At 44.0% G+C, this 11476-nt stretch overlaps 1 protein-coding gene across 4 annotated transcripts in view; it reads right to left on the reverse strand.

The window, feature by feature from the left end:
- Positions 1 to 5270, reverse strand: part of WAPL (WAPL cohesin release factor) — a 92926-nt gene extending 87656 nt beyond the window's left edge. For all 4 annotated transcript variants that reach the window (XM_007093137.2, XM_042961175.1, XM_042961174.1 and 1 more), the window contains exons 1-2: positions 5188 to 5270; positions 1908 to 2428 (exon numbers count right to left, since the gene is read on the reverse strand). In XM_007093137.2, the coding sequence (XP_007093199.2) occupies positions 1908 to 2406 (499 nt within the window). In that variant the 5' untranslated portion in view covers positions 2407 to 2428; positions 5188 to 5270. The remainder of the gene's footprint in view (positions 1 to 1907; positions 2429 to 5187) is intronic.
- Between the last annotated feature and the right edge of the window lie 6206 nt (positions 5271 to 11476).

Consider the following 11476-nt stretch of genomic DNA (forward strand, 5'->3'; position numbering starts at 1 on the left):
CACTTGGGGAAGCTGTGTCTGCCTTCTTGACCAGTTTCGCCACTTCCTCAGCCTCACGTTCCTTCCTCCAGCCTATCTGCCCCCATTGTGGATTAACTATCAGAGGACAAGAGAGCAGTAAGAATACTGGATAACGCAAGTGGAACAGCACTCTCACAGCCTATCACAGTGGAGGTAATGTAGTATGTGCTCAATATGTTGAAAATTAATAAATGAATATTATTCCAAATCTGCCACTAGCCAACCTTGGACAGTCACTTGACCTCTTTGAGCCTCATCTGTACAGTAAGGAGAACTGAGTTAGTTTATTTTGGTTCAACAGTCCTGTGACTTATAATACATGCTTAGAAGCTGAATTGGGAAAGTTTTTAAGCTGTTTTTTATTTTTTTTAATGTTTATTTATTTTTGACAGAGAGAGTGAGTGCAAGCAAGGGAGGGGCAGAGACAGAGGGAGACACAGAATCTGAATCAGGCCACAGGATCCAAGCTGTCAGCAGAGCCTGAGGTGGGGCTTGAACTCACAAACTGAGAGATCATGACCTGAGCTGAAGTCAGACGCTTAACCGACTGAGCCACCCAGGAGCCCCTAAGCTGGTTTTTTTTTTTAGTGAAAGATTAACCTAACCTTAAGTTTTGAACAATGTGTCAAGAGAAATGTGGGCAAAGCATAAGGACAGCCAAATCAGAATTAACCAAGAGGATCAAGGGAATGACAATAACAGCTGGCTCGCTCATCCTCTCATCCAAGGGTGAGAAAGAGTGAAAAATGTCCAACATTTTTAGTAAAACTATGCAAGGCAAAGTCTTTTATTATATTGTTTGAGGCACTTATATTAAGCCTCGAGGACAAACTCCTCTTGAGAATTCAGTACTAGGAAAGTTTTGTCTTTACTTCCTTTCAAAATATGAGATCTATATAACCTTTCGTATCACCAAACTTTGCCAAGAAGTCGGAAACTAAGGTCTGTTTTCAACTACAGTGCCATCCTTGTCCTATTGCTAATAAAGCAAGCACACTGTCTCTCCTGCTACCTCTAAGCTTAGTTCTTTAGTGTTTCAGTTAATTGCACTTTTACCGTTTACCCGAAGTCTCAAATCCTTTACGAAGGGAGTAGAGGTAAAACGGATAGAATATGTTATTTTTCGAATGAAGCCTAGATGCCAGATTTACAAATTAACACTTTAAAAATACAACTGGTTTTGTGGATTAAAATATATTAATACAAGTTGCTACTGGCACCAGACTCCACAAATCTCAAATTGCAATGAAGTTCAATTTCTCAATGTTTCCACAATACCTCCTTAATCTTTCTAAACTAGTTTTGAAAAAAAGTCTAACACTCCTAAACCTAATCCTCATTGTAAATGCTCATCTCATTTTCATTATCAGTAACAATACAGATCTTCCCCACTAATGTAAGATACTGTGTCATCCTAACACAACAAAAAGACATGTTTCTTACTAGAAATGGAGTTGGGGAGGAAGGAAAAACTGTTCCCAAAATGCACCACAAGTAACAGTCTGGAAACATTAATATCCAAGCTGCTTAAGTAAAATTTCAACCCCCAATTGGTTTCTTTAATGTTTTTAAGTCTCTTCTACAAATTATCTAAAGCCCCCATTAATCACAAATGCAGGAAGAAAACCCAAGCAGCAGGATATTTTAGAATTTAAAGCATTTAATAACTAAATGGCATACACAAAGGTCTCCTGGCTCAGAATAAAGAAATTCAAGGGGTGCCTGGCTGGCTCTGTCAGAAGAGCATCCAACTCTTGATCTCAGGGTCATGAGTTCAAGCCCCATGAGTCAAGTTGGGTATAGAGATCACTTAACCAAAAAAAAAAAAAAAAAAAAAAAAAAGAGAGAGAGAGAGAAAGAAAGGAAGGAAGGAATTAAAAACTTACCTGAAGTCATTAATTTAGCACAGCTACTTTTGCTTGCATCATCTTCTAAGATTCGGTTTGTGCTCTTTTCTTTCCCAACCAAAGTTTCTTCCAAATGTAAGCATTTATCAGACCCAACGCTGTCTTCACCAACTGCATGACTAATTTTGCTATTAGCTTCAAGTACAGAAGTGACATCTTCCAGCTGAGCAGCTTCACTAGATTCTGAATGAGAGGAACCCTTACCCTGGGCTAAATTCTTTGAAGAAACTGGTAGAGACTCATCATCACTATCAAATCCAAAAGGATCTCCAGTATTTTCTTCTTCCACCTTAGGTTTCTTCGGAATTTCTTGGATATCTGGTTTGAAATTGGGCCTCTTCTGCCCTAATTTAGCCATAAATGTTGTCTCTCCCCATTTTGTGCTAAGGGTGGTCCGTTTGTTGGAAAAGACTTCATCAAATTTTGAACTGCCATTTCCTCCTTTCCTACTGTAGGTTTTCCCAAATCTGGATGTCATTTTGACACCTGTTTCATATTCTCTGTGGGGGGGGGGTGGGGGGGAAGAAAAGAAAATATACAATCACCAAACACTTAACCAGCGTTAACACTGAATATAAAAATAACCCAGGGATTCTCCCCCATGGGGGCTTTTCAACAGTCAAGATACAAACTTTAAAAATGGTTGAATACATACAGGGAAGGTGTATAAAGAGAGGGGCTCATTTTTTTATTCTACATACTTCCATATCTAATTTTTTTTTTTTATAATGAGTACATAGTCATACACTTACAAAGTAAGCAAGCATAAGGATTAATCAACTTATCCACAAAACCAACTTAAGAGTGGAATATCCATTTTTTTTAAGTTTCAAATGAATCTATGTACTATTCTCATAAATATCACTTTTACCTTAAGAAAATAATCTGAATAGGGTCATTACTCCTATAAAATCTTATGCACAAAATGTTAATTTTTTTCAGTATCTCAGAAATATCAAGTAATTGACTCAATTAGGTCTTGAAATGTCAAAGCATTTATTCATAGGAAGGGGAAAAAGTCGGGAAAATGGTGCTACTTTCTTATGTATTAGAACCTGCAGCCTTTAATACAATCTTAAAGATCCTGATCCTTGGTCTAATGTAGTTTAAACTGTGGCTTGAAAAATATTCTCTAGTCGGTCATCTCCCTAATCACAAAAAAACGTATTCTATCTTCTTTGTCTTCAACTGCAGAGTTACGTTTTCTGAAGCTGGTGAATTCCAGCATATTACACCAGTCTGCTAATTATTAAATGAAGCATCAGAAACCTGTAAATTTTCCTCTTTGCTTTATAAAGGATAAGTGGACTCATCTGTTGTATCTACATAATAACAAATACTATAACAAAAAAAATTCAAAATAGTAAATCAAAAGAATAAAACACTTTTTAAAGTAACAGTACTTCTTAAACACTATCAATTCTTATCATTTCCTACACTTTGACCTCCTAAAGTTTAAATGTCAATTTATTAAATATACCCAAAAAAGATCACTGTCTAGATTTGGGGGAAAAAAAGCTTCATAATTTGAAATTTAAAATATGACAAGTAGAATAATATTTGACTTCTACTCTTGAATACGTTTTGGTCTATACTTTAAACATATTTTTCCTTTACTAACTTAAACTCTTGGAACTTATGTCACTATAAACTTAGTTTTATGTATATTCAATGATAATTTTCCTCTCTCGTGTTTGGCTAGAAACCAATTCTAATTTGACAAAGTAATAACTTAGTCATCATACAGATCTGCATTAAGAAAAAATAGTGTGAAGACCTTTTAAAATGTCACAAAACTTTTTCCTGAGATCTACTGTAGATTGACACTAAAGAATCTTTGGCTTTCCTGTTAGGTCCAGTCTAAACAAAACTAAGTATATTTGGCAGCTGCAAGAACAAAAGAAAAAAGTCATTTCATTCCTTCAAGAATTTAAAGCCCTCATCTACAGACCTGCATTTACATGTACACCAACAAAGCTGAAACATTTTGTATACACTCACAAGGTAACCACCTAAAAATGCTGACTAAATGACACACCAAAAATTTAGACTTGAGCTCCTTTGGGCCCGCAGGAGAAAAACTAGTGGTCTTGCAGTAAAATGGTCTTGGAACCACAAAGCATTCACTGTTGCAAGTTGAAAGTCTGCAGATGAACACTTGATATGAAAGAGTTAACTATTTTAAGCGATAAGAAAATCATGCTTGTTTAAGTGTCCATGTCTTTTACAATTATGTACTAAAATACTGATGAAATAATGTCAGCAATTCTCTAGCTTTAAAGGATGTGGAATGGAAAGTGTGTAGATGAAAAACACTCGGTTAAGAATTAAGAACTGTTGTATCTGAGCGGCAAATACATGGGAATTCATTATGTAATATCCCCTACTTTTGATTTATTTTATAGTTTTCCATGTCTGTCTGTAAAGTCACTAGACATACTATCGCGATAACATTATTAATGCCTAGAGTGTAAAGTACGTACAAATTAGTGTAAGAGTGCGGACACAGTTGACATACTTTAAGTATATCTCAAGTACACAAGCTATCTTGCTCAGTCAGGCTTCAAACTCCAAAGACTTTCCTAACTAAAAAGGAAAGAATGATTCACAACCAAGTCTTTACAGTCGTTGGGCCCTTGCCTCTCTGCCCAAAACCAGGTCGAATTTTCAGGAACGTGCGCTGGGATTAAAAAGTCCTCACACTTAACCCTCAACCAAGTGTAGCTTCTTTAGGACCCCCAGGGGTTTAGGGGCTTCCACCAAGGAGTGAAAGCCGGAAAGGATGAAGCTAACCACCTAGAGATTCTCACCTGGGGGCGGTCGGTGCACCGGGGGGGGGGGGGGGGGGGAGCAGGAGACGCGGTCCCCTCCCTCTGGAAGCTCACGCAACTTTTCTCCTCCCCACCCCCACCGCCAGGAACGGGATGTAGCTTCCGACGCCCCGGAAGCCTCTGCCACTGAATCCCCAGGGCAGTGTAAGGCCTTAGTGGCGGCCAGGGGCGGAGGAAAGACGGCAAAGGATTCAGGGCTGAAACCAACGCACTTGACCGCGCTTGGGGAGGGAGGCAAATCAGTGGCCGCCCGAAAGGAACTCAGAAAAAGGAAAAATAAAAGAGGGAAAAGAGAGTTCTCCAGGTCGTTCCCCTGCCCAACTTCCTCAGAGGCTGTGTGGGTGAAATAGCGAGACTTCCAGACCCCTGCCTCCCCCACCCTCCCTGGCTCCCTCCGGGCCTAGGCAGCCGCCCGAGACCTCACTTACCCTCGGCGCCTGGCGGGTGCTTTGGCCTCGGGCCGCCTCCGCCTCTCCTGCTCCCAACGGCCCACGGACGGGCGCGGGAGCCCCGCGCGAGAGAACAGGGCCGGCTTGTGCGCGAAGAGAGGCAAGGGGCTCCGCCACCGTCAGAACCCGCGACTCCGCTCTGGGTAAATAGGAAACCCGGTGGAGGGAGGGGGGGGAGCGGCGGCACCGCAACTTCCCTCCCCGCCTTGAGCGCCGCCGGCCGGGCCCGGGCCTAGGCCTCTCTGGCCGCCGCCGCCAGAGCAGGTACCGGAGCCCGCTACGTGCCCCCGCTAGGCCGCCGCCGCCTCCTGCGCCGCCGCTTCCGCCGGTGAATGGTCAGCGCTGGAGTTTGAACAGGGCCCTGAACCATCTCAACGCCATTTGCGCTCCCGGCCCCCACCTCCTTCCTCCAACAGCCGCTCGCTCCGTCACTCCGCTTCCCACAGGCCCCGCGCGGCCGTCCGACCCCGCAGCCAATCGCGCGGCCGCTTACTCAAACCGCCGCGCAGGCGCTGCTTCCCGCATGCTCCGGCGCCCGCCATTGGCCCGGCCGCAGCGCCCGACGGGAGTTGTAGTCCGGGTCCGCGAGGGCGCTATACTCGCGGCTAGGCGCGGGAGCCGGCGGCGGGAGGAGCGGTTGTGGCGGGCTTTGCCCGCCCGGGCTCGGGAGCCCGTTGCAGCTCCTGACCACGCCGGGAGACGCAGGTGCCGCCAGGGAGGGCCGGGGGCGCAGTGCAGGCAGCTGTGTCAATCGTTTCCCCTCCAGGGACTCGCCCGTGTCTAGGGACGGTGGGTTGTGCAGCTGCGCCAGGCCTGCTGGGGCCGCGGCCTGGGAGCGCGGAGGCGCGGAGTTCGCGGCTGGGAACCGCCCTCTACCCGGCCTGGCGAGTGCTGGCCCGACGCAGGTAACGACTGCGGGAACTGGGAAGCCCGGGGCACTGGGCACCTAACGCCGCGAGGGATGTCGGCTCCGGCGCTTGAATGCTCCCGCGACCCCTCCGCTCATACTTTCATAGTTCTCCGGTCTGCCCTGCACGCGTTAAGAGAGACCCCAAGAATACTGGATAGTATTATCGTTAACTTTGTTGTGTGTAATAACGCTAACGTGGTTATGTAAGAATTTTTTTAAAAAGTCTGAAGTTTTGACGGGTAAAAGGATTATGACTCTGGGATTTACTTGAAAATAACTCCTACAAATACCGACCGAGGGAGAATAAAGCCAGTGGGGTGTTTTTCCATTGTTGTGTAATGCGTACACAAGGGCTGATTATTCCAGTCTCACTAACGTTTCTGAAATTTTCCATAAATGAAAAATTTCGAGAATTGAACCAGTGATTGCCTCTGGGGAGGACAGGGAGGTGGGAGATTGATGGGAGAAAAGAGTTAATTTTACACTACGCTCCTTTGTGGTCTTTGGGTTTTGGTTTTGTTTTTTTCGGGTCAATGTATTGATTATCAAAGTTGGAAATTTGGATGGGGGGATCTTTTTTTTTTTAAGGCTGCCGTGGGAAAACAGCGTTCTAAAAAGTAGCACAATCGTTTCGTGCTGAGAGGTGCATGATTCATCTGGCTTGGACGGCCCAGCTGTTTGGTGGGTGGTTAATGGAGATACACCTGGGAAATTAGGAAACTAATTGCTTCTAGTGAAAAGCCCTCCCCTTCTTCCGCAAATGGATGATTTGCCTTGAATGCACCCAGAAGTTAACCGGGTTCCTCCAAGTATATTCAGGAAACTCTGAGTCAAGAAAAAATAGTTAAGATATCCTGCAGCCCTTCGCACTAGAAATTTAAGGTGGATTTTAGCATGGCTGAACTGTTTTACTTTTGCCCTACTGTTTACAAAATGTATATTCTGACATTTAAAGTTTCCCAAATATTGTAACAGTACTTTTTCTTGATAAGTCAACTTTTGATAGCTTATGTGACTGGAAGTTATAACAGGTCTGTGCATTCCACTGTGGGCAGTATGCGCATGGCTTGTATTTGGGTCAGTTTTGTCTTTTCATTTTTTTTATTTTTTTAAAGGATTTATTTTGAGAGAGCCAGCAAGCGTGAGTGGGGGAGGGGTAGAGGGACAGAGAGAGTATCCCAAGCAGGCTCTGACCTATCTGTTCAGAGCCTGACTAGGGGGGTTGGAACTCAACAACCTTGAGATGATGACCTGAGCGGAAACCAAGAGGTGGACATTTAACCGGCTGAGCCACCTAGGCATCTCAGTTTTGTCTTTTTTTTTTTTTTTTTTTGCTTGTTTATTTTTGAGAGAAAGAGGGAGACAGAATCTGAAGCAAGCTCCAGTCTCTGAGCTGTCAGCACAGAAGCCCTATGTGGCACTTGAACCCATGAACAGCAAGAGCCAAAGTCAGACGCTTAACCAACTGAGCCTCCCAGGCGCCCCCCACTTTTGTCTTCTTAAAAAAATCAGCATAGGATCTTATTTTATCAGTTTCTTCAGAGATTGTAAGCAGAGGTGCAAGCTGCACTTACTATAATTATTTAGATGACAGAGTACTGGGTGCTAATTAAGGGGTCATTATCATCAGAGGCAAAGGCTAAGATCAAAAAGCCGAAAGTGGTGCAGAGATGAGACCATTGCAAGATCTTCCTGTGGAAGAGTGCTGTGAACCCTCCTGGACCAAAGGATGCATTTTTTATGACCTAGCCTGGTTAGTTGGCTGGGTCAGTGACTCCACATGAAGCTTAAATAGAAGAGTTAATTTTTTATAGAAAGAGATAATCCGTGGAGCCCATTTAGGGGCTTCTTGTGCAGTAGTTGTGTTATTGGAGCTTAGTAGAGTTAAATTCTTGCTGCTCAAAGAGTGATCCCTAGTCAGCAGCATGGCATACCCTGGAAGCTTAGTGGAAATGTGGAATCCCTGTCCCCAACTCCACTGAATCAGAATCTGCATTTTTAACATGATTCACCAGGTAACTGGCCCATACGTTAAAGGTCAACAAGCCCTGATTTTTGAAGTACATCTATAGCCTTTAACAGAAGTCTAATCTTTTTTGTTAAGGTGGGGGAAAGGAGGAAGAGAAAACATTAAGAACCTATTATACATCAGGTACGATGCCAGCCTCTTCATTTGCATCCCTGCCTGTTATCCCTGTTTTACAGGTGAGGAAATTGAGAGGTTGGCATTTGCTCAACGTATGGTAACTAATAAAGAAATCAAACTTTTTCTTGAACATTGGATATCCATTATTATAGACATTGTTGAATCTGGTAGAAAATGGTACGTGATTTGAAGAGTAGGAAAGTGTGTGTGTGTGTGTGTGTGTGTGTGTGTGTGTGTGTGTGTTTAGTCTGTGGAAGCTTAGTGTATTAATACTGAAGAGAGCTGTGCTGCGGCTCTCTGCTCTCCTGTGCCTCACACTAAAGACTGCCTACGCCAGGGCCCCTTCTGGAGGCAGTTCAGTCTCTGGGCCTTCAGGCCACACCACTCCCTTTACCTTTTACCTCCCTGATTCCAGTGAGGCAAGTGAATACCCTGAAAGCCCCACTCCATTCCAGTGCCGTGGCCCTGAGTCCCACACCAGAGTGAGCAATGTGGACTCCAGTCTGGATAACACGTGGGAAAGCAGCTTTTTGGATGTTGGTGGTGGTTTTCCTTTGGTTTTCTTAGTTCCCTCAACTTATACTCTGCCACCTGCCTATCCCCATCCCCCACCCTCTCTCCCTGCACCCCCCCCCCCCCCAGATTGGTTCACTTCACTTCATTCAAATCTGCTTCACGCACATATTAGGTAGCAAATAAGGGCTTTTTTGTTTGCTAGAATGCCTCGGTGTCTGGTGTCTGATTTTTCTCCCCCATTAAATTATATTTATGGCAGAGACTAAAATCATAGATCTGAACCACACTTGTACCCTTTGATGCTACAGGCTGCCCTCCTGCGTGCTGCCTGGAGGAGGGTAGAATCTCCACTACCTTGAGCTCCATCCACTCAGGTGGACTCATCCTTTGCTTCATTGGAAGAAAGAAAATCCTGCCAGGAAAACTAATAGAAGAATCTGTTGTGCCATTGTTGGGTCTCTGTTGCAGCCCGGACGTGAGAACTGTCAGAACTGGAATTGCTAAGTAGAACTGTGTAATCTTTTTCTGATAATGTGTAGTACAATGTATCACAACTTTCAAAATTCACTTCAGAGAGCTTGAAGTCAGAAATTTCCACACTGGTTACAGGAAATGTTTCCTTGTTTTAGGATGGGGAATCAGAATTTATAATAAAAATTATAAATCATACACTTGCACGTTGTGGTGATTGTATTACAGTGCCCTACAAAATGAGGGCCAGGCCCTGCCCTTACCTCCCTGACACTCCCCAAACATTTCTGTTCTGCCCAGTATGGAAAAGGAACTTTTCAATCAATCTCCCATGGACCAGCCTGTTTTATTTATTTATTTTTTAATGTTTGTTTATTTTTGACAGAGAATCCCAAGCAGGCTCCATGCCCTTGGCACAGAGCCCAAGGCGGGGCTCAGACTCCCAAACCATGAGATCATGACCTAAGCCAAAATCAAGAGTCAGACACTTGACCAACTGAGCCACCCAGGTGCCCCAACCTATTTTAAATTGTAACACCCCACTCCCAAATGCTATTTCTACTTTATTTTTCTTCAGGGCATTTATCTCATCTAACATATCTCATGTTTTTTTGTGTTTGTTACATACGTATCTTCCCTATGAGGGAAGGGATCTTTGTCTCCTCTTGTATATCCCTACCTCATGAAAGAGTGTGTAGCAATAGTAGGTGCTCAATAAATATTTAATTGCCTGCCCCCCATTTGCTTCCTTTCATGTTAGATTGTGTCTTGAAAGGAAAGTGACTTGAAACTGTCAGTAGTAGTTGACTGGGTTTTCCCAAGGGAGAGAGGAGTGCTTTCTGGACTAACCTGTTCTTGCTTTGGATAGGTTTTCATCCTGAGAATTGAGAAGATGAATACTACTATAATCACAATTGTCTTGTTTTCCAGTATAATTGGAATATGTTCTCCTGAGATGGTGATATCCTTTGGGGAATAAACTGCTGTCTTGGTAGTTGAAAAGCAAAGCAAGGAAAATTCCCTGGGGACATATTGCCTGACAAGGATTGGTACCCAGCAACCTCTAAAGGTCTGTCTGGCTACCTGACCCTTGTCTCCAAACAGCCATCTACTCCCCAGTGTCCTCACCCCTAATGTTCTATCATATTCCTCCTCCCCAACAAAAACCCTCCTGGGGCTTCCCATCGCCAAGACTAAAATCCAAAACCCATCTTGTGGCCTGTAAAGCCATGGGTGATCTGGCCCCTGACTACTCCTTATCCCTCTCCATCTTACCAATCCTGCCTCTGTCTACTAGAACCTGCCAAACCTGCTCCTGCTTCAGGCCTCTGCTGCTGTTCCCTCCACTAGTCCTGGAGATAAGCACATGACTCACTCCCTCACCTCTTTTAGGCCTCCGCTCAGGTGTCTCCTCAGTAGTGCCTACCCTGAGGTGTTATTTAAGTTAAATCCCTCACCCTGCCAGCCCAGCACTCTATCTCTCCTTTCCCTGTCATTTTTCTTCGTGGCAGACTTCATGTTTGCTTTACTTATTAACTTGTTTATTATTTGTTTCCTTCCACTAGAGTATAAACTCTATGAGGACAGGGATTGCTGACTTGTTCACTGCCATGCACCTAGCACACTTAGAATAGGACCTCACACACAGAAAGTAGGCTATAAATGTTGACTGAATAGCTCATAAATTGTGTTCAACTTTTCTGTATCTCCACTAGTTTTTTGTGTGTACTTGACCTATCAATAAGAGCAAAAGGTACACTGAAACCTCCCAGTATAAGAGTAATTGTGTCAATTTCTCCCTGGGGTTCTATTTTTGTTTTTATACTTTGAGGATATTTTATTGGGCACACACAAACTTAGAATTTTTTTTATAACGTCCTGGTGGAATTGAAAGCTTTTTAAGTGCTTTGGGAGATTAATCACAAAAATCGCCTGAATTTTCCATCCTTCCCTGTATGCACACCTTTTGTAATGTGACTTTGCAGCTCCTCCCAGAATCTGGGCTGGCCTTGTAACTGGGGTTGGCGCAAAGAACATGGCAGAAGTGATAGAGTTCTGAGCTTGAGTCTTAAGGAAACTTGAACGCGCCCACATTCTTTTGTGGACCTCCGCCTCTGCCATAAAAACAGGCCTGGGCTAGCCTGCTGAAGGCTGAGACGCCACGTGGAAAAAAGCTGAGGTCATCCATGCCAGTCAACAACCAGCAGACCCCAAACACGCAAGCC

The sequence above is a fragment of the Panthera tigris genome, chromosome D2, assembly GCF_018350195.1.
Source record: "Panthera tigris isolate Pti1 chromosome D2, P.tigris_Pti1_mat1.1, whole genome shotgun sequence".
NCBI classification, from domain to species: domain Eukaryota; kingdom Metazoa; phylum Chordata; class Mammalia; order Carnivora; family Felidae; genus Panthera; species Panthera tigris.